Source organism: Vicugna pacos, chromosome 17, assembly GCF_048564905.1.
Source record: "Vicugna pacos chromosome 17, VicPac4, whole genome shotgun sequence".
Taxonomy (NCBI): domain Eukaryota; kingdom Metazoa; phylum Chordata; class Mammalia; order Artiodactyla; family Camelidae; genus Vicugna; species Vicugna pacos.
Genome location: NC_133003.1, coordinates 14,646,150 through 14,670,542, shown reverse-complemented (window position 1 = coordinate 14,670,542; position 24,393 = coordinate 14,646,150). Strand labels below are relative to the sequence as shown.

Sequence of the window (24,393 nt, the reverse complement as noted above, 5' to 3'; positions counted from 1 at the left end):
TTTTTTCTTCTATTAAAAATATACCAATATACTATTAGTCTTTTGTCGACATCAGAATTACACTTAAAAGAAGGTCATCTCCTTTATTTTTGTCAGTCTCTGAGTAACTATAATTAACCTCGATAAAAGGTACAATCCCTCCCAATACCCTTACTTACCTTTAATAACCTGGTCAGACTGTGTACAAAGGGGTGTTATAGGATTTGTACAGTCGTTGTCATAATCTCCAGAGGCTCTAAAATTATGAATTCCCTTCAATATCTAAAGGAATAAAATTAATTATTTAATCATTATATACTTTGTAAGCTTTGCCAATTTGTTCAAAGTGGCAAGAAAAACAAAGAACAAATGAGAAAAACCCAACAATAACATTAATCAAAAAAGTAGTCACAAAGTACAACTATCTACCGTGATTGAAAAAATTTAAAAAAATATTAAAAAGGGAATATTGTCTTTTTGGAGAGAACACCAGGCATTCTTTCAGGTAAAGCTATATTTATCTCAAACTGGCACAATGAAATTTAGAGAGGATATATAGCTTTTCTTTTAATTACAGGTACAGAGAAAGACAACCTGATCGGTGTATAAACAGAAATGAATGCAAACACTTTCTCTTCTGCTTTTCATAAGTAGTCTGTTAAGCAAGAAAACATAAAATCTTTAAGATTTAAAAATTAATAGTACTTTTGATGACTTCTATTTCTATCCCTGTTCTTTATGCTACGAAGAAAAAGGAAATGAATTTGAAAAAGCAATTTTCTGCTTTCTCTTATGTTCAGAAACACAGAATCCTAATGAGTTTCCCTGCCATGCTGGTACTCGGCCTGCCTCTTTTCAAATGCAGCTTCATGAGGTCAGAAGCTGTACTAGTCTTCACTGGCTTTATCAGGGAACAGTGCCTATTGTGAGCACATCAAACGTATATCTTGGCTCCTGACAAAGAAGTCAGAAGCTGCATTTTGACCATGACCTTAATTTTTGTACAATTCTTAGGATTACACCTGCATTCGCTGGGGCTTTTAGATCTTTGCCACTACCCAAAACCATGCTGAAAGTCAGGCTTATACTGAGCATTTGCCACTGGTACCTAGCAGGTCTGTCATAACGAACCACGTTTAAAATCCTCTGCCAGTGGTTCACTTACCCATTTATTTACTGTAGACTTCGTTGTTGCAACCCAGATTGCAGGAGGAGGATCAGCTGATCTATCAAGCTCCATCTGAAACAAACCACAAAAATACTGCTTTGTGGAATATTCGCTCTTTGACATTTGTGTGTTGACTATACCATGGCATGTGTTAACAGCCAGGGATGCACAGAAAAATGAGAGTCTCTTTGCTAAAGGAACTCATGGCCATATAAACGTGTAATAGAGGTGACTTTTACCAAAGACAGCAGCTTAGAGTTTAAAGAGTGGTTAATTTAAGGGTTCTAAATAGGTACAGTGAAAAGGATGACTTACCATAACTTTTTGGCTTTGCCATCCTTTTGTTTTATTTTTATGCTTTTAGTAACAAGGAAATATGTTCCTTTTCTCTTTGAAAATGTTTGTAGCAAAAAAGAAAGAAAGAAAAAAAACCCCTCAAAACCCAAAACCATTCTAACAATAAAGCAAAAGTAAAAAGTACCAATAAAATTCACCCCCCCCCTTGCCTCAGGAACACAACTGCACCCTGTGGACACTTTATTATGTCCTCCTGTATTTTTAATATACTATCAATATAAAATATACATATACCCATGTATATATCACACAGATGGAATCACTCTGCACTTGCCCACCATTCCTTCTGCAACAGGAAACTGCAGGTTTGGAGACATGGGGACAGGGCTGAACCACTGGCAAGCAGGAATCCTCTTCAGTTCAAAGGGATGTTCCTTGTAACATGGTTATGTCTATGCTAAATTCTTCTAGTCTTTTTCTCCACAGCCAAGAGATCCTGGCAGCTGCAGGAGTCAAGAGCACAGTGTTTCTCTGCCACACTTATCTCTGCCCACCAGCGTGCTTCCTGCACACATACTGTGTCTGTGTGACTGCAGCTTCAACTCTCCTGCTTCTCTAAAGGATTATTGCTTGCGTCTATTAGGTCGTGTCATCTCTTTAAAATAACTTACTTGGCCAGTTTTATGTGAGCTCTTAGACCACAGGCATCCTCTCAATGTCTCATTTGACATCCACTCCCCTTTAGCCCTTCCTTCTACACTGTGGTCTGGGTTTCAGATGTCACTTAGTTTCGTAGATGATGGGTATCTGCAGTTGTTTCTTGCTTTCCTTGTTTTCAGATGATTTCTGAGAAGAGTGAATACTGCTGTCTTCATGCCTCCATTTTAAATCTGGAAATCTCCTCACTGTTGTTTTAATGTACAGTTCTGTGAATATCAGTGAAACTGAACATCTCGTCAGATGATGACTGGCCAAGTTTTAGTCTAGGCTTCATTATTAGGAAGTGTCAACATGGATGGCTTCTCAAGTACCCTTTTACCCACCTCCCAGGACTACTGTGAGGCAGCAGTGGTTTGGAATATGAACCAGCTCGTTCTCCCTTCTTCAGGAGCAGTCCTTCACAACCTCTTGAGGCAGTGGACACATTTCTGCTTTGCTGTCTGCTCACAGACACCTGAACTCCTCACACTCCTGCTCTAAGGCCAGGTTAGGAAAGCCAAGGAGCTCAGGAACACTGTGGGGCCACCTCACTAGGATTTGCCAGTGGGGGAGCCATCCATCCCTGATGTACCCAAGAAGTCAACATTTCTTCTACAGGTGACTAATAATTATGTTAAAGTATCTCTCTTACAACCCCACAGTTGACTTGTGTTTTTAATATTGATTTAGCTGTATTTGGCTAGCACATGTAACAATCTTAATTGTAAAACTAAAATATATGACGTACCTTGAGAACTGGTGCTTTTTCTTCACAAATCAGCACCCGAATGTCAGGGTTTCTTAGGTCTGTACAATAAATCTTCCTGTCCCTTCCTCCAGAGTAAACGTGTGTGAAGGCGTCATTGACCTGAAGAGCCCAAACACCTTCGTCATGGACTCGGTACGTTGCTATACATCTCTGCTGGCCAAGGGACCAAAGGCGAATTGTCCCATCAGAACTGCCGGAAAGGCACTGGGAACAAAGAAAGCTAAGGTTAGAAACCTGCCCAAAAGTTCCTGCTTTCTTGTGTTTTGCACTTGGCTTCTCTCTTGACTCCATGTCGTCAACACAGCTCTAACAACCTGTATTCCTGCCTCCGATAAAGACTTCTGACAAGCATGTACCACAGACTGAAATGACCAAAGGCAACAGCGTAGGCTCAAGGAGGGGAAACCTCTGAGCCAACTTCCTTTATCCTCTGTATCTGGCCACCGGCAGCATCAGCATCCCTTGGGAACATTTTAAAAATGTAAATTTCCAGGTTCCATTCCAGACCTATTGAGGCAGAAACTCTGGCAGGGGTCCAGCAATCTGTGGAGATTCTGACACTCTCTCCAGGTATGCCAAGTCTGACAGGCAGTGCACTAGGCCATAAGCCTTCTGGAGCTCTGGGTCACAACTCTGTCTCATTCCCTCCCTCACGGCTCTGGATTCCTGATGGCCTGCCAGGTCTCTTAGGTTACTGACAAAAGCCAAAAGCAAAATCCAGGCTTACCACTCACTCTCTGTGACCTTGAGTACTTCCCATATAAGCCTCAAGTTCAACATCCATTAGTACAAAGCGTGGACCCTCAGCATTCAGAGTTAACCCTGACAATTTTGACAGCTTCTACAGGCTCAGCAGCGTTAACTACATGGAAGTCTCTGGCTCAAAGTCAGGACTGAGCACACTGTGAGTCTGACAGAGACAGACGGAATCCGCCACCCCACATTCACATTCAGCATGCCTGGTGTTCCCTACCAGTTACTGTGGTGACTTGAAGAAGAGGACAAAAACTTATTTCTTTGGGGAAAACATGGCCCCGAGGAGAAAGCAACTGCTGGTGTTGGCATATGAAATTAAGTGGGCAAAGATTTTCAAAGGAGAGAAGATAGTTGTGGGGCTTGGAGATCTGGACAGTGTTTGAACAGATGAGGCCTTCAGGAATATTAAGGATTTACTGGCCTGCTCTGTGACTTGAAGGTGCCTTCAAAACTCTGGCCATGTTTAATTAAACAAACACTTACTAATAGACTCCACCACAAGCTGTCAGGATCATCAGTGTTTTAATCATCTATTACAACTAGTTCACAAGAGAACCAAGAGACTAACCAATGAAGAATCTGTCAGGAGTAAGGTCACAATCAGATCTTCATCATGTGTGCAGGAGCACTGTGGCAGGCTGATGGGGAGAAGGCAGGAGCTCTCCATTCCAGAAAGAGATGCTGCTCTGCGGTGGCAAAGCTATGAGTAAAGCTATGCTCACTCAGACCCTAGACCATGTAGCTACAGGGAGTAGGGTCTGAGAACTTTAGAACAAGGAAGGCAAAAATGATGGGCTGGAAGTCCTCATAGCCTGGGTGACTTGCAACAATACAGAGCTAAGTCCCAAACCCAGAATACACAGCTGAAAGTGGATGAAGAAACACAGAGTGTATCAGAGTTCTGTATCAATACTGATACAGAACACAAAATAACCTTTGATGGTAGTCAGTATTCTAAGACTGCTAAAAATCAGGCCCATAAATAGATGGTAATCACTTTTAAAACATAATGTTGGCGAACACCTTCGCAGCATTTGGTAGTATGGTTGAAGGATGTGTCTATTTTATAGGCGTTCTAGTGCCTGATATTCTGTAGGAGCTAGAGGAATCATCAAAACATTTCCCACCCGCTCCACCCTTCCACTGGATAAACGTGAAGACCCTTTCATTATGGGGTGGCTTTTGGGACTAAGACAGAATGCCCTAAAAGGTTCTGCTAAGTCAGATGTAGGGGAACAGACTCTACAGCCTGATCAGGTGCTCTGTGTTTCTGCCAACAGAGATGAGTGGTACCAGGGTATTGGGGCCAGGATGCTGTCGATGTACACAAAGTGTTTGGGATGGTCACTCATACACAATTGTAAATGCCAATAGTGAGCAGCCCAGTGGGCAAATCAGGGGCAAGGAGTGGCCTAATGCTTACAGACCCCCAGACCCAAAGCTAGGATCAGCAGGACTTGTCCCACCAAGGAAAATATTGTGAGTGACACACAAGGACATGACTGACTCAGGGCAAGATGGTAGGTTGCTCCAGCTCCTCTAGCAACAGCCCAAGCAGGTACTGGCTCAGTCCGGTAAAGCTGGCACCAAGCAAAACAACTACAACGGTGACAGACCTCAAATAGTAGGATTTGCTAAATATCTTACTACGACAAAGGAAGTGAGGCAATAGGCTGACACCCATGGGATTCACTGGCCTATTATATGTATCTGATCACAAGTCCCTGACTTACGATGCCATCAGAGACCCTACATGAGAAGCTTGCAGGCAACTCTGCAGGATGCAATATATACTCTGGCCCAGTAACTGGTAACTATCTCTTCTGTATTACAAGACTTTCAGAATAAGTAAGTAAAAATTTCTTTCTCCCTTCTCTCTTTTTCCCAATTGAGTAGTTACTATTTTCTTGATCAATTCCCTAATGTAAAAATGCCCTGTTATTATTGGTGGTTAAATTTACATTTAGTCTCTAGTTGCCAGTAGGGAAAATGAATGGAGGAGGAAACAGAGGAGGAAAAAGGTAAAAGCATATTCATAATTGTATGTACAGGAAACAAGGCATGGAGTGTAGCAGACAGGAGGAGATTTAAGAAAGTCCACCAGGCCCACAGCCCACTTCTGGAAACCATCTTGTCTACAGCCCCTTCTTAAGGGCAGTCCCATGGAGATGGTATGACACAGATCAACCCTGGACACAGCTAACAGAATATGGCATGGATGAGCATCTCATGTGCAGCCTAGCAGCTACTACAAAACAGTAAGGAACTGACTGCACTGGGCTTTTTAGACTCAAATGAAAATGCTGCTGCAAGGAAACTCAGGAGCTTTAGAAAATGCTGTGGCTTAGAGATAAGAATATACCTCTTACTTCCACTCCTCTCACCAACCATACTAACTAAATATTATGATTCCCACTTTGCAGATGAGCAAACTATGGACAAGTAAAGAAGAGTCCTCTCCTCAAGGCCACACAATACATTAACATCAAGACTCTCCCACATCTCCAAAGACCCCTATGGGCATCTTTAAGCTTCTCTGCCTGGTTCTGAGAAATGATTTCCTTCCTTTAGCTAGTTTTTCAAACTTTCCTTTCACCTCTGGAGACAAAGGCTTCTCTAACTCATGTGTGAGGCAATTTCCATGCTGTACTTTCCACAGGAGTAACGGGCTGACAGTGTTTTTCATCTCATCACATCCCTACCCTCCTTCTTCTAACCTCATCACAATCAATTCCAAGTATCCCTGTCCTATGAAAAGAATGGCAGGGGCACATGTTAGAGGTGTGTCATAACATTAAATGATGCTCAGTTTTTGTTTTTTATTATCTACACTGATGAAAGATAATTTTGTCTACTGCTACACAACAGATAGAACTGTGATTTATAATTCACAAATTATGTGGCCAACAGAGTGCTAATACATGTTCAAACATGACTTGAATGTTTTTCTTTGAAATGTTGGCTCTAAGTACTGTTTTAGACAACTAAACTTATAGACCATATCTACATAGTCAACAGACAAGATCTGCCCCGAAACCAGACCCACTGAGGAAATCTTCCATTTACTACACTGCCAGAAAGCATTCAATACCAGTTTCCTTCTGCTTTACACAAAGGAACATTTTAAATTATTTTGGACCATACATATCATAATTGCACATACTCACCTGCATAAAGAATTATTCTTAGGAAATTCCTTATTTTAGGAAATTCCTTTGTTTAAAAGTGATGTAAACAGAATAATTTCAAAATGTGGATTATTATATGTGCAACTGAGTATTTTAAGGATTTAAAAATTAGACCACAGTTTATGTGTGGCTTTTGGTTCAATCAACTGTGCAGCAATATACAAAGTGGGGGAATTTCTGCCATATTAAATTTTTGACAAGGTCAGTAGGTAAGTGCTCATCTGACACTGCCTACCTGTGTGCCATCTCTGTTCAACAGCAATGCTTTCACATTATCTGTGTGCCCTTTCAGCTTCATCAGTTTTGCACATGTTCTTGGATCCCATACTCTTAACACCTGTGAGTTTTAACAAAGTATCACACAAACTGAGTATATACATGATCAAATTTAAATAACAGATGACTTTTATAAATCAAATGACAACTATTAGACTCTGAAAGGGAAGTAATACTTCTGCCAATAGACAGTGTCCAAGGCTCCCAACTTTTTCAGGTAGGAAGAAGAGTTTTTAATGTCCAAAAATGCACAGGCCACCCCTCCACGCCATCCTCCACACCCATCACCACACATGACAGTAATTATACAGTTGTACTCTCATTTGTTCAAATGAAACCTTTCTTTTAGCATCTACCAAGCAAAAACACTGTCTATATATTTTATAATTACGTAGATCAAACTATTTTGGTTTCTTTGTTTTCTAGTGTTAAAATACACCCTTTACACTCCTCTTACCTTCTCGGTGGACCCTGATACAATGATTGTTCCCAGTTGATTCATTGCCAGGCTATAAATGGAATCTTTGTTTCCACTTAAAGAAGAAGCTATTAAAAATAAATGGAGCTAAATGTTAAAGTCATCAGCTGCTGAGCAGCTAGCTAGTCAGCACAAACTGCAAGTTTATGATTTGATTTAGAAAATCTTACCTTTATGAGTATTTCTAAGGAAAAGAAATCTATCTACAATGGAGATAATTCTAGATAATATTATTGTTAACCAAATTTACATCTCTTCTGGATTTGAGAATACACATGCGCTCAATAAATATTTGTTAAATTCAATTGCACTGCCATTTAAAAACAATCCACGTAAGTCATGTATTTTTAAAGATACACATGTGCCAATAAATATGAAAACTATGGCTAAATGCACTATTTACAAGAAAACACAAATGAAAATAAAAATACAAGTTTCACCTACCAAATCAGATTAAAAAAAACAAAGCAATACTTATTCCTTAAAAAATAGTTAAAACGGCACTCTCATCTATTACTTGTGGAAGGATAATTTGGTACAACACCTCTGGAAGGAAATTAGACAATGTACAGCAAGAATCATATTCATGCCCTTTGATTCAGAACGCAATACCACTGAAGTATGTATATAAAACTCTACATAGCATGATTCTAATTTTACAACAAAGAATAAGTACAAACAAACACGTTAACGAGTAAAGGAATTAGTACATGTATTTAGAAAAGTAACTGCTTGTATTAAGTCCTCAATAAATGTTAGCTATTATTATTGTTCCCATAATTATAAAAAATTGATTTGATACCTTCTTTAAACAAGTCTAAGCAAAACATATCTGTTGCAGAATCTATAACCACTAAGCCTGATCTCTGACCCTGGCACAATACTGCTTTTTTTTTGTTTTGTTTTGTTCTCTCTTACTAGTGTCTCTTTCAGGCAGGCCTTACATCTAGAGAGAACTAAATGATGTATTGTGACAGCCCCCAGTAGGCACCAGCTGCTGAATCTCTGAGATTGTGTACAGGTGAAAAATCATGGAGAACAAGGTGTTCAGACTTTCACGTATTTCTTGAGAAAAAGGACAAAATAACATTCAAGATATTATAAACCCCAGTCTCCCAACCTGCCCTTCTTGGCATATACTAGGTTATATTAGAACCATTAGTTAATGTCAATGTGAGTATTCCACAGAGTCATGACAAACTGGACCTATTATGTAGGGATCTAGATAGTTCAGGCCCATATCCTGAACACAGACCTTTTAGGCCAGGCTTAGCTGAAAATGTGCTCTTAAAAGTCTCTACTAACACCTGGCCCAGAGAACTCCAGTAGGCTGGGCCAAGCGTGAGGCCGAGTTTCAAGTCTAGACCTGTCTCGGTCTAACTGGGTAATCTGCGATCTCCTAGCTGATGAGGTAGCCATGCTATTAAGGTGCTGTGAATGTCTCTGAATTGCCTCTAGAAGCACCCTGGCCTCCCTGAATTCTTCTGTGATTGGCTCAATTCTTTAGGGCTGCTCTGAGATGCTCCCATAATATTGGCACTAAAAATCTTTCTTTTGGGTATTTTCCAACTTGGCTATTAACTCAAAGGCTCCTAGTATATAGTAGCACTTTTAAAAGTCAAAAGCTGCCTACTTTGCCAGGTAATCACCACTTCCATCAATAATATCTGTCTAGAATATGGCTTTGGGTTAGGCAAAACTGTGAGGGATACAAAATAGTAATAAGACAGACACTTCTGCCCTGTAGGAGCTTACACGTTAGCTAGGGAGCTAATACATGCACATTTTCAAAAATAACCAGGTTACACCTGGAGAAGTACCCTTTTTAGACTACAGTGAGGAACTAGCTCCTTGTTGTTCAATCATATTCTTGGGGGCTAGAATGCTGTAGGTAGAAGCACTCTCAAAATATGAACCACTGTCTTGATGCAAACTTATCAAAGACATTTTATAAACCGTTCTTTATTTATGTCAATTTGGATCACTTTCAATGAAATATTCTTCAAACACCTTACTTGTGACAGTGTTATTTGAGGCAGTCAATGCTGTTAGAGTATTCACATCCCACAGGAATATTTGTCTGTCCAACCCAGCCGATGCTACCAGTTCTTTATCCTTGGCATAAGCTAAGGCCTTTACGTAATCCTGTAACAGAACACAAATACTATAATCTACTCTGTAGATATAATCAAGTGAGCCACATAAAATACTGAGATCCCAGTATTACATTAAAGATATTGCAAACTATGTTAACTGTTTTACCTTATGTGTCCTTAATGTTGACATGCAAAATCCCTTATGTGCATTCCACACTTTCACTGTCGTGTCAGAAGAAGCAGATATTACTAGAAGAGGCAAAGAATTAATAAACCCCTTAGTAGTGTGACTTATCACCATTTTAAAGACTTAAAACAATGTAACATTGTCTCAAATTCTCATACATACATACAAAATGGTCATACATAAATATATATTTGAGTATTTATAATTTATTTATAATATTCCTAACATTAATTCAAACATTTTAATATTCATACACACACATACACATATAACTAAAAGCTCTTTCTAGAAACCTACTGTATTTTGTCTCAAATATTTTTTGAAATAGGCAGGGCAAACGTTTTTAATGTTCCAGTTGAAGGCACAACTAATTTGAGAAAAACTGCTCTAACACAGACTGCAAAACCAGTAAGTTGATCTTACCATAATAACAAAAAGATATTAATAAGGCTAAAAGAAGAATACATACTGTATGAGTCTATTTATATACAGTGCAAATGCAGGCAAACTAACCAAGAGTGTTTAGAAGACATGAGAGCGGTTATCTTGGGACAAGGAGTAGTGACTGAAAGGGCAGCATAAAGAGGTTCTGATAATCTGTTTCTTAATACGGGTTTTCACGTTGTAAAATTTTATTAAGCTGTACTCTCAAAGTGTGTATGCTTTTCTGTATATATGCTATACTCCAATAAAACACTCACATGAAAAATAAAAAAAAATCAAATTGAATTAAAAACTTCCAGAAGCCCAATAATCCAAAGAAATACTTACATGTTTTCCCATTACAACAGAGAACAATGTCATTTACCCAATCAGTATGGTGTTCCATAGATGCTATATATGGATCTTGCTGAAATTAAAAATCATAAAAATGTCATTAGAGGATAAAATATATTACCAGATACAGATAGAAGTTTAGGTTCTTCAATTAATGTGATACATTGCTCTAAGGTCTTAAAACTGACAACTGAATTCAGAGTAGAATTTCATCAAACAATTGATGCTTCCAATATGACAGATGCAAATGGAAGTTTTGTTTCAGGACAGTTTTATTATGGACGAAAGTCTAGGTTTCCAGGACAAATGCTTAATTTTTATGCCTTGAGTTAGTGAAGGTAACAAGACCTGGACTACACATTGTGTATGAAACAGGAAAGGGTTTACTAGAAAGGACAGGACAGGAACAAATCTGCAGGCTGGGGGGATATGAATCAGCAGTGATAAAGGCTCAGAGCAGACAGCAGGGGCAGAAAGGAAGTTGATGAGAGCAGTGAGAAGCCTCTAATGATTGCAGAGGGAGATGCACACTTCTGCTCTTAGCTTCTTATTGCTGTTTCTACCTGTGAACTTAATGCTTTCTTCACAGTATCTACAGTCCTTCCGAGAAGAATGGAAGCCAAGGGCTAAAGGATCACCATTTCAATTCTGTAACTCAAGATTTTTCTATTCCTGTCACTTGGCTTAACTACCAGGAGAGGCCTTTTAAAGAAGAGTATTTAGTTACCTCCTACATCTAAGACAGGCACATTCAAAATGCTTCATGGCAAAGAGAACAGCTCTCTACAAGTCTATTTGAGAAATGATGCTATTCAATCTTGTCATAAAATGAAGACCAGAAAAAGAGATGTCTGAAAGCAGGATAGGCAGCTTTCTAGATTCTTTCAGGTTAGCTCTTGTGAGTGCTTTCCTTAATTTGTTTGAAATACTGTAAATGTCCAGAAAGGTGACTTTCCAATTCAAACATAAGTTCCAAAAAGCATTTCAGAGCCATAGTTTTCTTACTTTCCATGTTTTAAACATTATGCCACTACTGTTTCCACTGCTTAAAGAATTCAAAGCCCACTGGACTAAAGTCCATTTAAAGAAACCATCCAGCAACTGTGCAAAGTAGTGGTTCTTTTTTTAGACTGAACATCAAACTTGTAGAGCTTGCTAAAGACACAGACTTTTAAAACAAGGTCTAGCATCAGGGTTTCCAGGTTAGATTGGGTTCTAACTCTCTGTCACTAAGTAGCTATTTAACCATGGGTTTCTCTGAACCTGTTTTCCCATCTATGAAACTGGATCATAAGGATTATTTTGAGAATTAAAACCATACTGGACATAAAAGTGCTAAGAGTGTCTGGTACATAGCTAGGAGTTCAAGAAATGCTCCTTCTTCTCTGAATCTTCCTTTCTCTTGTCATTCATGATACAGGCAGTCAAACAAAATACAAAAAGAGTTCCTTTCCATTTGACTGGGGATTTATCTTTACATATACTTAAGTCCTGCTCCCTGTTTCCATATTTTTTACACCAACTTTATACTACATAATAAGGCCCTATGGGTTTTGTGGGCACTCTAATCACCTTTAAATAAAAGTTCAAGATTAATTATAAATGTAAAAGCATATACAGTCTTTTTTTAGTACCGCTGGAAAGGGTTGCCATGAAGCTTTTCGAGCACACATTTAAAACAGAAAAACTGTTGAAAAAAATCCCCCTACCAGGTGAATCTCTGTTCCTTTGTAGCAAAGAACTCTTACTGCAAACCTAGTTTACGGAGTCCCTGCCTTAGCTAAAACACTTCTGAAACTCTCCTAGGAGTGTTTTCGCAGAGGCTTACTGAATTCTGAGTGTACCACATACCTCAGTGCTCAAAGAAATTAAATCTGAAACTGTGAAAGGCATTGTATTAGACAGACCAAAACTTACTGAGTAGAGATTTAAAATATAGACTCAATCCCTGTCTTACCTTGTGCTGACTGACACTCCATATTCTTATGATGGAGTCTCGACCAGCCGTGAAAAGTCTGTTTAGCGCTGGGTCCAGCTGCAGGGCATTGACTCCATTTCGGTTGTACTTCTCCACCTCATCGCGAATAACATAGGAGACCTGACAAATATGTCAAGATTGGCTGTTCATGAAGTTATAAAACATGCAATAATAAAATGTAGCCTACTAGTGGCCCATTTGAACTTCAAAATCCCATGTTTTCCAATATAAAACTTATTCCCCAATCCAATAAAAATTTTTGTTTACTCCATAGAGACTGAAGGGCTGAGGAGAAAACAAGGATGACAGTCATAACAGCCTTGCCCAAGACAAGCAAGTTTGAGGCTAACTACAAATGCCTCCGAACTGGACTCCTCTCCCATCCTTGCTTGTCTTTAATCCATCTTCCACAAAGCAGCTGGATGAATCTTTAAAAAACAGAAACAGGAATGTCTTTAAAAATTGTAAATAGTAATGTTGTCATCGTCCCCACCCTCCTCCATCAAAAAGCCTCTCTGGCTGCTGACTCTGCTAGACTCACAATCTGATTTAAATCCTCAACAGGGCCTCCAGCCCTCTCCTGACATTCATCTTTGCTCACTGCTTCCCATCCTTGCACACACTGTGCCTCTGAAACGGCACATGCGCTGGTCCCCTCTGTCTGAAAGCTCTTCCTCCCACTCTGTCTGGCTAACTCCTACTGCAGTCTTTAGATTTGTTGAAAAGATGCTTCCTCAAAAAGGCCTTCTCTGATCTGCCAAAGCAAAATGAGATTTTGTGCTCCAATAACACACTAAACTTTTCCTTCAGGGTGCTTTCCCCTACTTTGTTACTGTCGGTAATCTCTGTCTGCTCCACTTGAAAACTCAAAAGGACCGACCAAAAGCAATTATAATTAAGAAAAACTCAACAAGCTGACTGGCAGCCAAAAGCAAAACTTTTCTATTCTAATAAAATAATCAGGATATAAAGATGGGGTGGAATTTAAAACAGCAACAAAAATAAATATCTAGAAATACACTTTGTAAAGAAGATACACAATCAAGGGGACTGGTACATAAAAGAAAAACCTGAATAAAGGAGACATGCCATATTGGAGCACAGAAAATTCAAAATAAACATTTTTTCCCCTGAATTTGTGAATTCAACCCAACTTTAGTTAGAGTCTCACTGGATTTCTTTCTAGAAGTTGACCAAATATATAGTACAATGTTTGAGGGAATACCCAGTCACTTTTTTAAATGAAAGGATAATTTTAAAGATCTTAAAAGGTATTATAAGGCTACCAGAACTACAATGGAGGACCACAATAGGAATACATAAAAGGATCAACATAATAAAACAGAATTTGTAAACATTTTCCCATGATACATTTTTTATTTTGATATAAACAGCATGTCAAATCAATGAGGGCATGATAAATTATTTAATAAATTATCTAGGAGCATCTAGTTATTCTACTGGGAAAAATTATATTCTTTCTCCAAATCGTAAACCAAAATAAATTTTCATATGAACCAAAGATCAAAATTTCATACTCTAATCATACAAATACTTTAAAAAAGACAGGCAAGTATTTACATAGTCTCTACATAGAGAAGGCTTTGGTAACATAACAAGAAAGTGATCTTTATGAAGGAAAAGAGCAAAGCTGATCTGACCAAACACAAGCCAAAACTCTCTGTACATACACAAATGTTCACTGCAGCATTATTCACAATAGCCAAAAAGTGGAAACAACTCAAATGGCCATCAACTGACAAAGGATAAACAAACTGTGGTATACTCACATAATGGAATATTACTCAGCCATGAAAGGAGTGATATGCTGATAAATGCCACAACATGGATGAATCTTTTTTTTTAAATTTCAATTATTTTATTTTATTTTATTTTTTATTTTTTATTTTTTTAACATTTTTTATTGATTCATAATCATTTTACAGTGTTGTGTCAAATTCCAGTGCAACATGGATGAATCTTAAAACAATATGCTATGTAAAAGAAGCACGATACAAAAGGCCACATATTTTATGATTCTATCTATATGAAATGTCCAGAATAAGTAAATCCACAGAGACAGAAAGTAGATTAATGGTTACCAGGGGCTTGGAGGAGAGGAGAATAGGGAATGACTACTACTGGTATGGGATTTCTCTTTTGGGGTGATGAAGATGTTCTGGAATTAGGTGATTAACACACTGTGAAAAGCATCAGTGAATTGTACACGTTAACAGGGTGAATTTGTGTGAATTTTATCTCATTAAAGCTGTTATTTAAAACAAAACCAACTTCTGAACGTCAAAAAATAATGCAAGGTTACAAGGGAAACATCTAACTGGGAAAAAAATGAAGTAAATACAAAAGACAAAAGTTTACTCTGACAACACACAAAGATTTCTTAGAAAACACTAAGAAAAAGTCAAACTCTTCAACATAAAGAGGAACAAAGATTATGAAGAGGAAATTTTTTTAAAAGAAAAGAAAATGGCCAACAAACACATAAATAATCAGACATAAAAAGGGTCAGAGTTGTAAACACAAAGGCAAGGATGTTATCTTAACCAAGCCTTTTGTATGCAAGTAACTATAACTGAAATCTACTCAAACTAGCCTAATTTTTTTTTAAAGGCGAATTTAACAAGGATATCTCACAAAGCCCAAGGGCAGGAAATACTGTCATGACTCATAAGGGACATTTTAAAAATAAAATCATGACATTTCTTTGCTGAAGCTTTTCACTGCTCTTAGAGTCAAGTCCAAATTCCTCATAGGCTTTGGTTCTGCCCTGCATCCTCACACTAACTTCCCCTACCCTCTTTCATGACAATCACACCAAACTCCTTTCTGTTCCTTAAACACATCAAGCTCTTTTCCATCCTAGGGTCTCCAATTTACTCTTCCCTGGGCCAAGAAGATTCCTCACCTCTCCAATCTCCACAGCAATACTCTTTCCCCAGCATTTATCTTGTCTGGCTCACTCTCACCCTCCAGGTCTTAATAGAAAAGTCACTTCCTCTAAAAACCCTTCCCCTACTCATTTCTTTTACAGTTCTCTCACCACACTCCATGGTTATCTTTTTTGTAGTATCTTCTCCATTAGAATAAAAGCTACAAGAGGGCAAGGAAGTTGTCTGCCTTGTCCCTCCCACCACTGTACCCTAATTATAGTATCTGGGATATAATAAACATTTCATAAATATTTCTTGCGTGAATCTGATATTGAAAAGCTATCAGGAAACAAGCTGGTTTCAATGCCAATTTTAGTCTCTCTCAATGTCTCTTTCTCTGGGGCTTCAAGGCCCCCTTATCTGTTGTTTCTACTAGATAGCTACAGCATTTCTTTGAATATTGTGTTATTCTACAACTTTCTGGTTTATCCATTTAGACACTGCCTATCTGCTCAAGCTATACTAGATTAGGATGTCTCTCTGACACTTCCCTCAATAACTCTCCCCCTCTCTCTTCTAATATAGATAGATCTATCACTATTTTGGTTAAATAAATAATCAGTGCTACACTGACTGTAACTGCTGTCTACCGTCTAGCCAAGTACTATATTATGAACACATTTTCCTCCTCAGAGAGCCCTTTGTTTTCCCTAGAGTTCCTTCTTTTCTTCAATGGTTTCTTTTACTTTAACTTCAATTTTCTTTACTTGCTGGACCATATTAGACAGTCCGGCAAGAACTCATTTCTACCCTCCTTTTCTCAGAAGGCTTCCCCTTCAGAATCCTTCATGTTTTCACTCCAATCTGGGCTGGCTGCCCTCTCAGTCTGTTGGCACAGTTGTCACCTCTCGTGTGTCCCTTTACTGCTTTACTAGGGTAGAGCCATTGTTTCCTGAATTCCAGTGTCTCCATTCTTTGTTCACTTCTCAGTTTGGCAGCAGTACACCCCCAGGACCTTAAGAAACTAACCTGAAGAAGGTACATGGAGGGGAGTTAGCCCTTGCATGTCTGAAAAGGTCTTTACCTTTACACTTGACTTGGCAGGACAAAGAAGTCCATGCAGAAAAAACTTAGCTTTTGGGGGGAGGGTATAGCTCACTGGTAAAGTGCATGCCTAGCATGAGCGAGGTCCTGGTTCAATCCCCAGTATCTCTATTAAAAATAAATAAACCTAATCATCTCCCCTCCAAAAACAAAAAACAAAATAGAAAAAGCTCAGCTTTTGAAGGCTTTACTCAAACTTCCTCTAGTATCCATGCCGCCACTGAATTCAGTGCCATTCTGTTTCATTCATCTATAAGGTGATCCCATTTTTATTTTCTCCTGCACCATCACCTACACACCCTTCCCCAAGATTTTAGGATCTTCTTTTTACTTGGTGGGTTTTTTTGGGGGGGGCAGGAGTTCTTTATCATTATCATTTTTGGTCATTTTATCATTAATTTTGCTATGCATTTTGAAAGCTCTTTCAATCTAGAAACTTGCAGCTGAGGGAAATCTTGTATCAATTCATTAATAACTGTTTTCTTTGCTCCTTCTTAACTCTTATCAGTCATGTGTTGGAACTTTCAAACTGATTCTTCATCTTTTACTCATTCTGTATTATCTATCTCTGTCCTTTTGCTTACTTTTGTAAAACTTATTTTCCTTTTCCTTTACTATTTCATAATTCCATTAATTTTTAAAGTAAATTTTATTATGATGGACAAAATAACAGTATCTTCAATAAGGAAATGGCTAGATCAATTACAGTACATCCATTCTACATGATTATTAGAGAATGAACTACATACAATGGTATATTCCAAGACATAACTACATTAACAACTTGTTAAAGAAAAAAAAATTTGGTTGTAGACAGAAGAAAAATAGGATTCAAGCCTTTCAACAAATACTGATTAAGCATCCCCAGTTGCCAGGCTCTATTCTAAATGCTGAGGATACAATAGTGTGTACAGAGGCCCTCCTGGAGCTTTTATTATAGTGGGGGAAAGAACATAACTAGGAGTGACAGCAAGTTTTCTTCCTTCTTCTCAAGATACAGGCGAGTTTTGCAGGCAGAAGATATGGAAGTAAAAGAAAAAGAAAAGTCGAAGGTGCTGGAGACAGAACCAATAGATGAGTGAACAAAGTTCTGGAAAAACTTCATTTAGGCAAAGTTAAGAGTACAGGCAAAGCCAGAGGAGATGAAGATATACCTGTTTTGATTTGCTTTAAAAAAAATTTTTTTAAAAGGAAGAAGGAGAAGGTACCATAGGGAATCTGCAAAGCATGGGTAGCCAGACCTTCAGCACAAAGCATGCACTTGGAAGAGACAATTAAAGGGATTCTGACAGGGAGAAAAATAACAGGGCAGTCCCCCAGCAGCAAATACCCAGTTAGGTTACACTGGGACAGCCTGCTTTCAAGCTCCTCCAGCTTAGTGGGTGAATTCAGCTCCCTGTAGTTGTAGTTGTAGGTTTGAGGGAGGGCCCTGTTTCCTTGCTGGCTGTCAGCTAGGGCTCGATCCTTGCTCCCAAAGGCTGCCTGCAATCCCTCTCATGCTTTCTATGTGCTCTCTCTTGCAACAGACGGTCCCTCTCATGCCTCGTATCTCTCTGATTTCTGTCTCCAGTGAGAAAGTTCACTGCTCTTAAGGGCTCATGTGATTAAATTGGGCCCACTGGGATAATCCAGGATAATCCCCCTATTTTAAGGTCTGTAATCTTAATCACACCTGCAAAATCTTTTTTTTAATCATATAACCATAACATATTCCACAAATTCCAGGGATTAGGGCATGGGCATTTTGGTGTAGGGGGCATTCTGCCCACCATAGTAACTAAACAATTTTTTGTATGAAAACAAATGTGGATCTATTATGGAATGAGTCCAAAATCACAATATTTTTAAGAAAAGAAGGGAGACTTAAAAGCATTTCAGCCTCACAAAGGGGACACTCTGGGTTATTTCCACAGGCTTTCCGGAGGTGTGCATTAACTCATTAACTTGTCCCCACATGGGTGTCTAACAGACATCTTAATCATGGCACGTCCCAAACTGAGCTCCTGATAGTCCTCTCCCAATAAGCTTTTCCTGCAGTCTTCCTTGCTGATGGAGTTAACAGCAACTCCATTCTTCCAGTAGCTCAGGCCCAAAACCTTAATGCCATTCTTACTTCAATTTCTCTCATCCCACAACCTGTCAGCAAGTCTTGTCATCCAGAACTCAACCACTTCTCACCACCCTGGGTGCGGCCACTATCACATAGCATCTGGATTTCTTACATAGCTACTGGTCTCTTTGCTCTGCCCTTGCTCACCTGCAGTCAGGTGATCCTAAAAAAAAACACATTTCTTCTGCTCAAAATTCACCAGCGGCTTCTCATCTCACTCAAGAGTAAAAGCCAAAGCCTGTACTAGGGCCTACGGGACTCTACATGATCTGGCCTGCAGTGACCTCTCTGATTTCATCTCCTACTCCTCTTCCCATCACTCACTCATGGCAGCCACAAAGGCATCTTCATTGTTCCACAAACAGGCAGGTACATTCCCACCTCAGGACTTTTGCATTTGATATTCTCACTGGAATGCTCTTCTCCCAGATGGCGATTTTGTTTCCTCATTTTCTTCAGGTCCTGACTCAAAAGTCAGCCTCTCAATAAGGCCTTCTCTGGCTACAGCTAAAAATTCTCTTCCCCAGCCTCTGCTGCCTATCAGTATCTAATCATTTTTTGACCTTTAAAGGTTATTTTCCCCCAATGTTTTATTATGAAAAATTTAGAGCATATACAAAAGTTGAAAGAATTACACAGCAAACATCTATGTACTCACCACGTATATTCTACAACGAACATTTTCTATACTTGCTTATTGCATACCCATCTATCCATTTGATCCATGTTATTTTTAGATGGCTTTCAACGTAAGTTGCACATCGTAAATAACATCTCCCCTTAAGTACTTCAGCATGTATATCATTGACCAGAGTTCATTATTTATTTATGCCTTTCTTAAAGGTAAAATTTACATACAGTGAAATGTAAAAAAATTATTATACATAGATAATTCTGACAAATACACCCGTGTAATACAAAACCCTACCTAGGGATATAAAACATCAAGAACCTTAGAAAGTTCCCTCATCCTCTTCCCAATCTCTATACCCTACCCCTTGACAATCTAGAACTGACTTTTTTCACCATAGATTAGTTCTGCCATAGATCTAAGAGTCTGGAAATAGAAGTAGACAACTTGTAGGCAGCCCAATGGTAAAGATGACTTTATATCACTTCTTAGGGTAGAGAGTCATAGTGAGCCTGCTGGTTCAAGATTTGCATGAAACTAGCACCACCTCTTGAGTTATCATTCACAAGAGCCAATACATATCTTTATTATGTGAACCTGGTTATGGTGGATTTGCGGTCATTTCCAACCAAAAGAATCCTCCAGTTATGAAAGACTAAGTATTTCTATTCTTGAACACCGAGTAGTAGGGCATGGTTACTACTCCCAAACCAGGAATACTAGTGACTTTAGTCCAACTCCATCCTAACACTTCTGAAGCAAGAAAGGAAAGAGGCCACAGTTGAGTCAAAGATGGAGACATGGGAGTTGACTAACAGACCCAGATTGTTGGAAAACCGTAACGCTAAAGGGATTGCCAAGGAATGAAAAGACTTTCTCTAATATCTTGATTACCAGGAGAAAAGCTGCATTATATACCTAAATTCACACAATTGTCTGATCATGTTTCTGACAAACACAAATCCACCCCACCTCCTCATACTCACCTCCAGCCTCCTTAGAAGTTGAAGACGGAAGGACATGTGCTCATTCTTCATTATGTCTATAATTGATAAGTAGTATGTTTGGACCCTTCTCCACTGGTTATTTATCAATATTATAAGTCTCAAGGGTTCTTTCTAGCCGACTATTTGATAATGGAGCTCAGGGCTACTGCCTCTTTGTACAAGACACACAGAGGCAAATAGCAAAATATATATCTGTGTAGCCACATATATTTTTTTCCAAAACGGGTTTATTTATAAGCATGAAGAATATTGTAAAAAGTTAAAAAAAATAAAGGTTTATGTAGTTTAAAGTAAAAGATACCCTCTTTCCTGCCTTACCTATAATCACACAATCTAATATCCCAGAAATAATTACTATTGATATCCTTCCAGACTTTGAAAAGGCATTACTTCCTTTGTGGAAATGGGACTATGCTATGTTATTTTTCCTATTTTGACTTCTGGGTATCTTTCCTTTTTAATAATATAGACCTAGCTTATCTTTCTAACTGCAAATTAATCTATTATATAAACGTACCTAACTTATCTACCACTTGACTTCTGATGAAGAGCATTCCTATAATAAACACCCATGTATAAAGAGAAAAAGATAAACGCATACGTACTTTTGTAAAACAATTTTTTTAGACAAGGAATTGCTGGGTCAAGAACGTGTATTTAAAATTTTGACCAACAGCAAGACATGAAACTGAATACCATGACTCTATTCACTATAAAAAAATCAAATAAGCCTGGTACACAAAGAGGTACAGAACATTAGTTTTCAACCAGTGACAACTTTGCCCTCCAGGGGACATTTGAAAATGTCTAGTCAATTCTGGTTGTCACAACTGGGAAGGTGCCAACGTCTAGGGGGAAGGCAGGATGATGCAAAACAACAGCCCTCCCACAATCAAGAATAGTCTGGCCCAAAATGCCAAAAGTGCTCAGAACAAAAAACTCTGGTCCAGGATTATATATCACTGTCCAAGATTGTTTTCTCTGAAGAGTTAAGGACAATTATCATTTACACTTTTGTATTGTTTGGAGGGGGTTGCACTGCAAGTTTAAAAAACACTGCCATAACGAAAGTTCTCCCTCATGTTGAGGTAAAATCAATCTCTTTGGCTTCCCATATTAGTTCTATACCTTAGAGATCAATTCTGAACCAGCTAACAAGACTCAATGAATCTTCTCTTCAGCAGGCTGGTCTTAAGACAGTTCTTCTGAATGCTCTTCCTAAGAAATAGCTTCAAGTCACTTCACCAATCTAATTGCTACACCTATTAAGAACAAGGTGCTCAGTACTGATCCCCCAACTCTAGTTTTTCACTCTGATCAGTGAAGAGTGAAATTGTCATCACCCTCATTCTGCATACAATGGCTCACATTCAGCTTATTAAAATACTCAGTTTTTCCACACATGCTGCAGCTGATTTACATTTTCCCCATCCTGTACTTTTAAACTGCCTTTTAAGTCTAAATGCAAAAAAACTAAGACTGACTAACTCTTCTTACTACCTACCACTCTAGCGTCTAGAATACAATTAAGTTATGATTTTGAGTTACATTTTAGTCAGGAACAGACATTTTCACCACCTGACTTGGATGCTGGGATTACTTAATCTCCTCACTGATGCACTTAAAGTCACCTAACAGAGTAAGCTATTTTAGATTTTTATTCATGTCACTCAATTCAACAAACATCTAGTGAGTGCTTAGTACACTGTACTGATCAATGAGATCAATTAAAAAAAAAATGAACTGGCCAGAAGACTTTATAACTCACAGCCAAGTCCTGGGTTTTACCTCAATGGAGGAATTCCTTGTCTTGACTACCTATTAAACACTCACTGATTTCAACGTGTAAAACTACATATAACGCTGTGTTTTATAACGAAAGCCTGGGTGTTACTGATTCCTACACTCTCAATTCTTCGCACATTTTAGAGCTTAAACTAAGTACTCAGTAAATGTTTAATGAATAAGTGCACCATACTGTCACCACGACATACAATATACATGCAAATGAACACCTGTAATAGGGTTTTTCTCCCTGTATCGCTGAAAATAATAGGCAGCAATAACTCCTAAATGTATCCAAAACAAAAATGGATTCACGAAGGCATAAAGCACACCCATAAGGGTTATGATAACTCTTTACCTCTGGATAATACATTAGAGAAACAAAAAGATTCAAGGATGCACACTTAAGATGAAAAAACGGTGAAGACGAAATTAAATTCCAAGAGAATGAAAATAACAATTCCCCCACTAGCACCAGCACACTCCCACGTCGTTTCCACCTCACCCGCGAGGAAACTCCAGCATAAAAGAAGGCTGGGGCTTCCACGTGCAGAACACAGCGCAGGAACCCCACAGGGCTCAGTCGCCCCGCCACGCCCCCGCACTGGCCCACCCACGCCGCGCCAAGAGAGAAAGCGCCCGGAGGCCTCCGCTCCGACGAGGCTAGGGCAGAGCGCTTTGGAGACAGCAAGGGAAGGGGGAGTTAGGTGGGCGGGGAACGAGCCCAGCCCGACCCCGCAAACCCAAGTCTACGAGAGAGCGGGCAAACAGCAACGCCGGGCTCCCAACAGCGCGCCCGAGGGTCGCAAGACTGGGCCCAACAGGTCCAGTCGGCCGCCCTCCCGCCCCTTCCTCAAGCCGTTAGCGCCGCGGCCCCACCCCTCGCCGCCGGCCGCGCCCCGTCCCGCTCGCGCCAAGCCGCTACCCTGGTCGACCACTGCCCGAGGCATCTACTCGCTCGAGGTGGGCCTGGGGCTGCCAGCCACGCCCGGGAGGCCGAGGAGCCGGGCTTCGCTACCTGCACTTTCCTCCGCCCTGCCGTGTTCTGCCGGTGATGAGCCGCCATCTTGCATGTTGACACTCCTACGTCACTTCCGGAAGTGGCTCAGGCCGGGCGGATGTCCCGCCTCTTCCTCTTTGGCCAAGGGCAGGTGGTGTGAGGCCCAAGGGCTGTCTGTCGCTGTGGCCGGAGGCCTTGTGGTGAGATAAAAACACGTGAAAACTGTTGCTTGCATATAATGCTGGCGGAGAGAGCCGATTTTTGAGCCGAGGGAGTAACCAGAATTCACCTCTGTTTGGGCCTGAACCCTGGCTTGCGCTGTTCTCCGAGCGTCTCCTCCTGAGGCTCAAGCGGACAAAAGAAAAGCGCTGACAGAATTAATAATGTTGGATATGGGCGTCTTGGACGCCAGCCCCGACAAACTTTATTAGGCAGCCAAGGGAATCCCCATGAATTTGCCAGAAGTACTTAAAATTGCGGCGAATTTTAAATTGGCCTGGAAGGAGGAGAAATGGAAGGGTTTGCAAAGGAGGTAGCCCCGATGTTCAGGAGGAGCAAAGTATCCACATAAATAAATGGATGTTATAGGAAGGAGAAAAAAACCCCACACTAGTTAAAATTGTTTACAGAGACAGTTTTCTAAGTTCCAAGTCCTTAAGGAGTTGGGACTCACTCCCACGTCGTTTATCTGATACCTGGTTTAATTCATCTCTCTCTTTTTAAAGAAATTTAATTATTATTTTTGAGCATTTTTTTATAAGTTCACATTTTCATTTTTTGGGAGTAGGGAAGGAGGTAATTAGGTTCGTTTGTTTGTTTACTTTTTTATTTATTTAGTAAAGTTAGATTTATTTAGAGAGATACATACTGCTTAGAGTGTAGGCTGTTTCAAAAGCAAGATAAAGGCCACAAGGTGATGCATTCCATAGACTGAGTGCAGTTGGTGAGGCAGCCAGGTTATTTATTTTTAACCGGAGGTGCTGGGGGTTGAACCTTGTGCATGCTAGGCATGGGCTCTACCGCTGAGCTATACCTCCCCGACTAAATCATCTCTTATACTGGGGCAGTTAGACCTTTCTGGATGAAGGTTTGGCTTGAGGAAGTTTTCCTGACCCTAATTATAGGTCTTGGGTTATAAGGTCCAAGGTTAATTTTTTTGCCAGTTGATCAAGGACTTGGGAAGAGCAAGACTGGAGAACTGGTGACAAGGGGAACTT

General features: G+C 39.6%; 1 protein-coding gene across 5 annotated transcripts in view; it reads right to left on the bottom strand.

Annotated features, from left to right (window-relative positions):
- Nucleotides 1-23,263, bottom strand: part of WDR48 (WD repeat domain 48) — a 38,346-nt gene extending 15,083 nt beyond the window's left edge. For 2 of the 5 annotated variants that reach the window (XM_031686811.2, XM_006200657.4), the window contains exons 1-10: nucleotides 23,195-23,263; nucleotides 12,628-12,768; nucleotides 10,665-10,743; nucleotides 9,873-9,955; nucleotides 9,626-9,755; nucleotides 7,590-7,678; nucleotides 7,092-7,193; nucleotides 2,892-3,116; nucleotides 1,145-1,219; nucleotides 159-261 (exon numbers count right to left, since the gene is read on the bottom strand). In XM_031686811.2, the coding sequence (XP_031542671.1) occupies nucleotides 159-261; nucleotides 1,145-1,219; nucleotides 2,892-3,116; nucleotides 7,092-7,193; nucleotides 7,590-7,678; nucleotides 9,626-9,755; nucleotides 9,873-9,955; nucleotides 10,665-10,743; nucleotides 12,628-12,768; nucleotides 23,195-23,242 (1,075 nt within the window). In that variant the 5' untranslated portion in view covers nucleotides 23,243-23,263. Of the gene's footprint in view, nucleotides 1-158; nucleotides 262-1,144; nucleotides 1,220-2,891; nucleotides 3,117-7,091; nucleotides 7,194-7,589; nucleotides 7,679-9,625; nucleotides 9,756-9,872; nucleotides 9,956-10,664; nucleotides 10,744-12,627; nucleotides 12,769-12,915; nucleotides 13,264-20,370; nucleotides 20,393-23,194 lie in introns of those variants that run through there. The other 3 variants (XM_072941031.1, XM_072941033.1, XM_072941034.1) reach the window with 2 other exon arrangements.
- Between the last annotated feature and the right edge of the window lie 1,130 nt (nucleotides 23,264-24,393).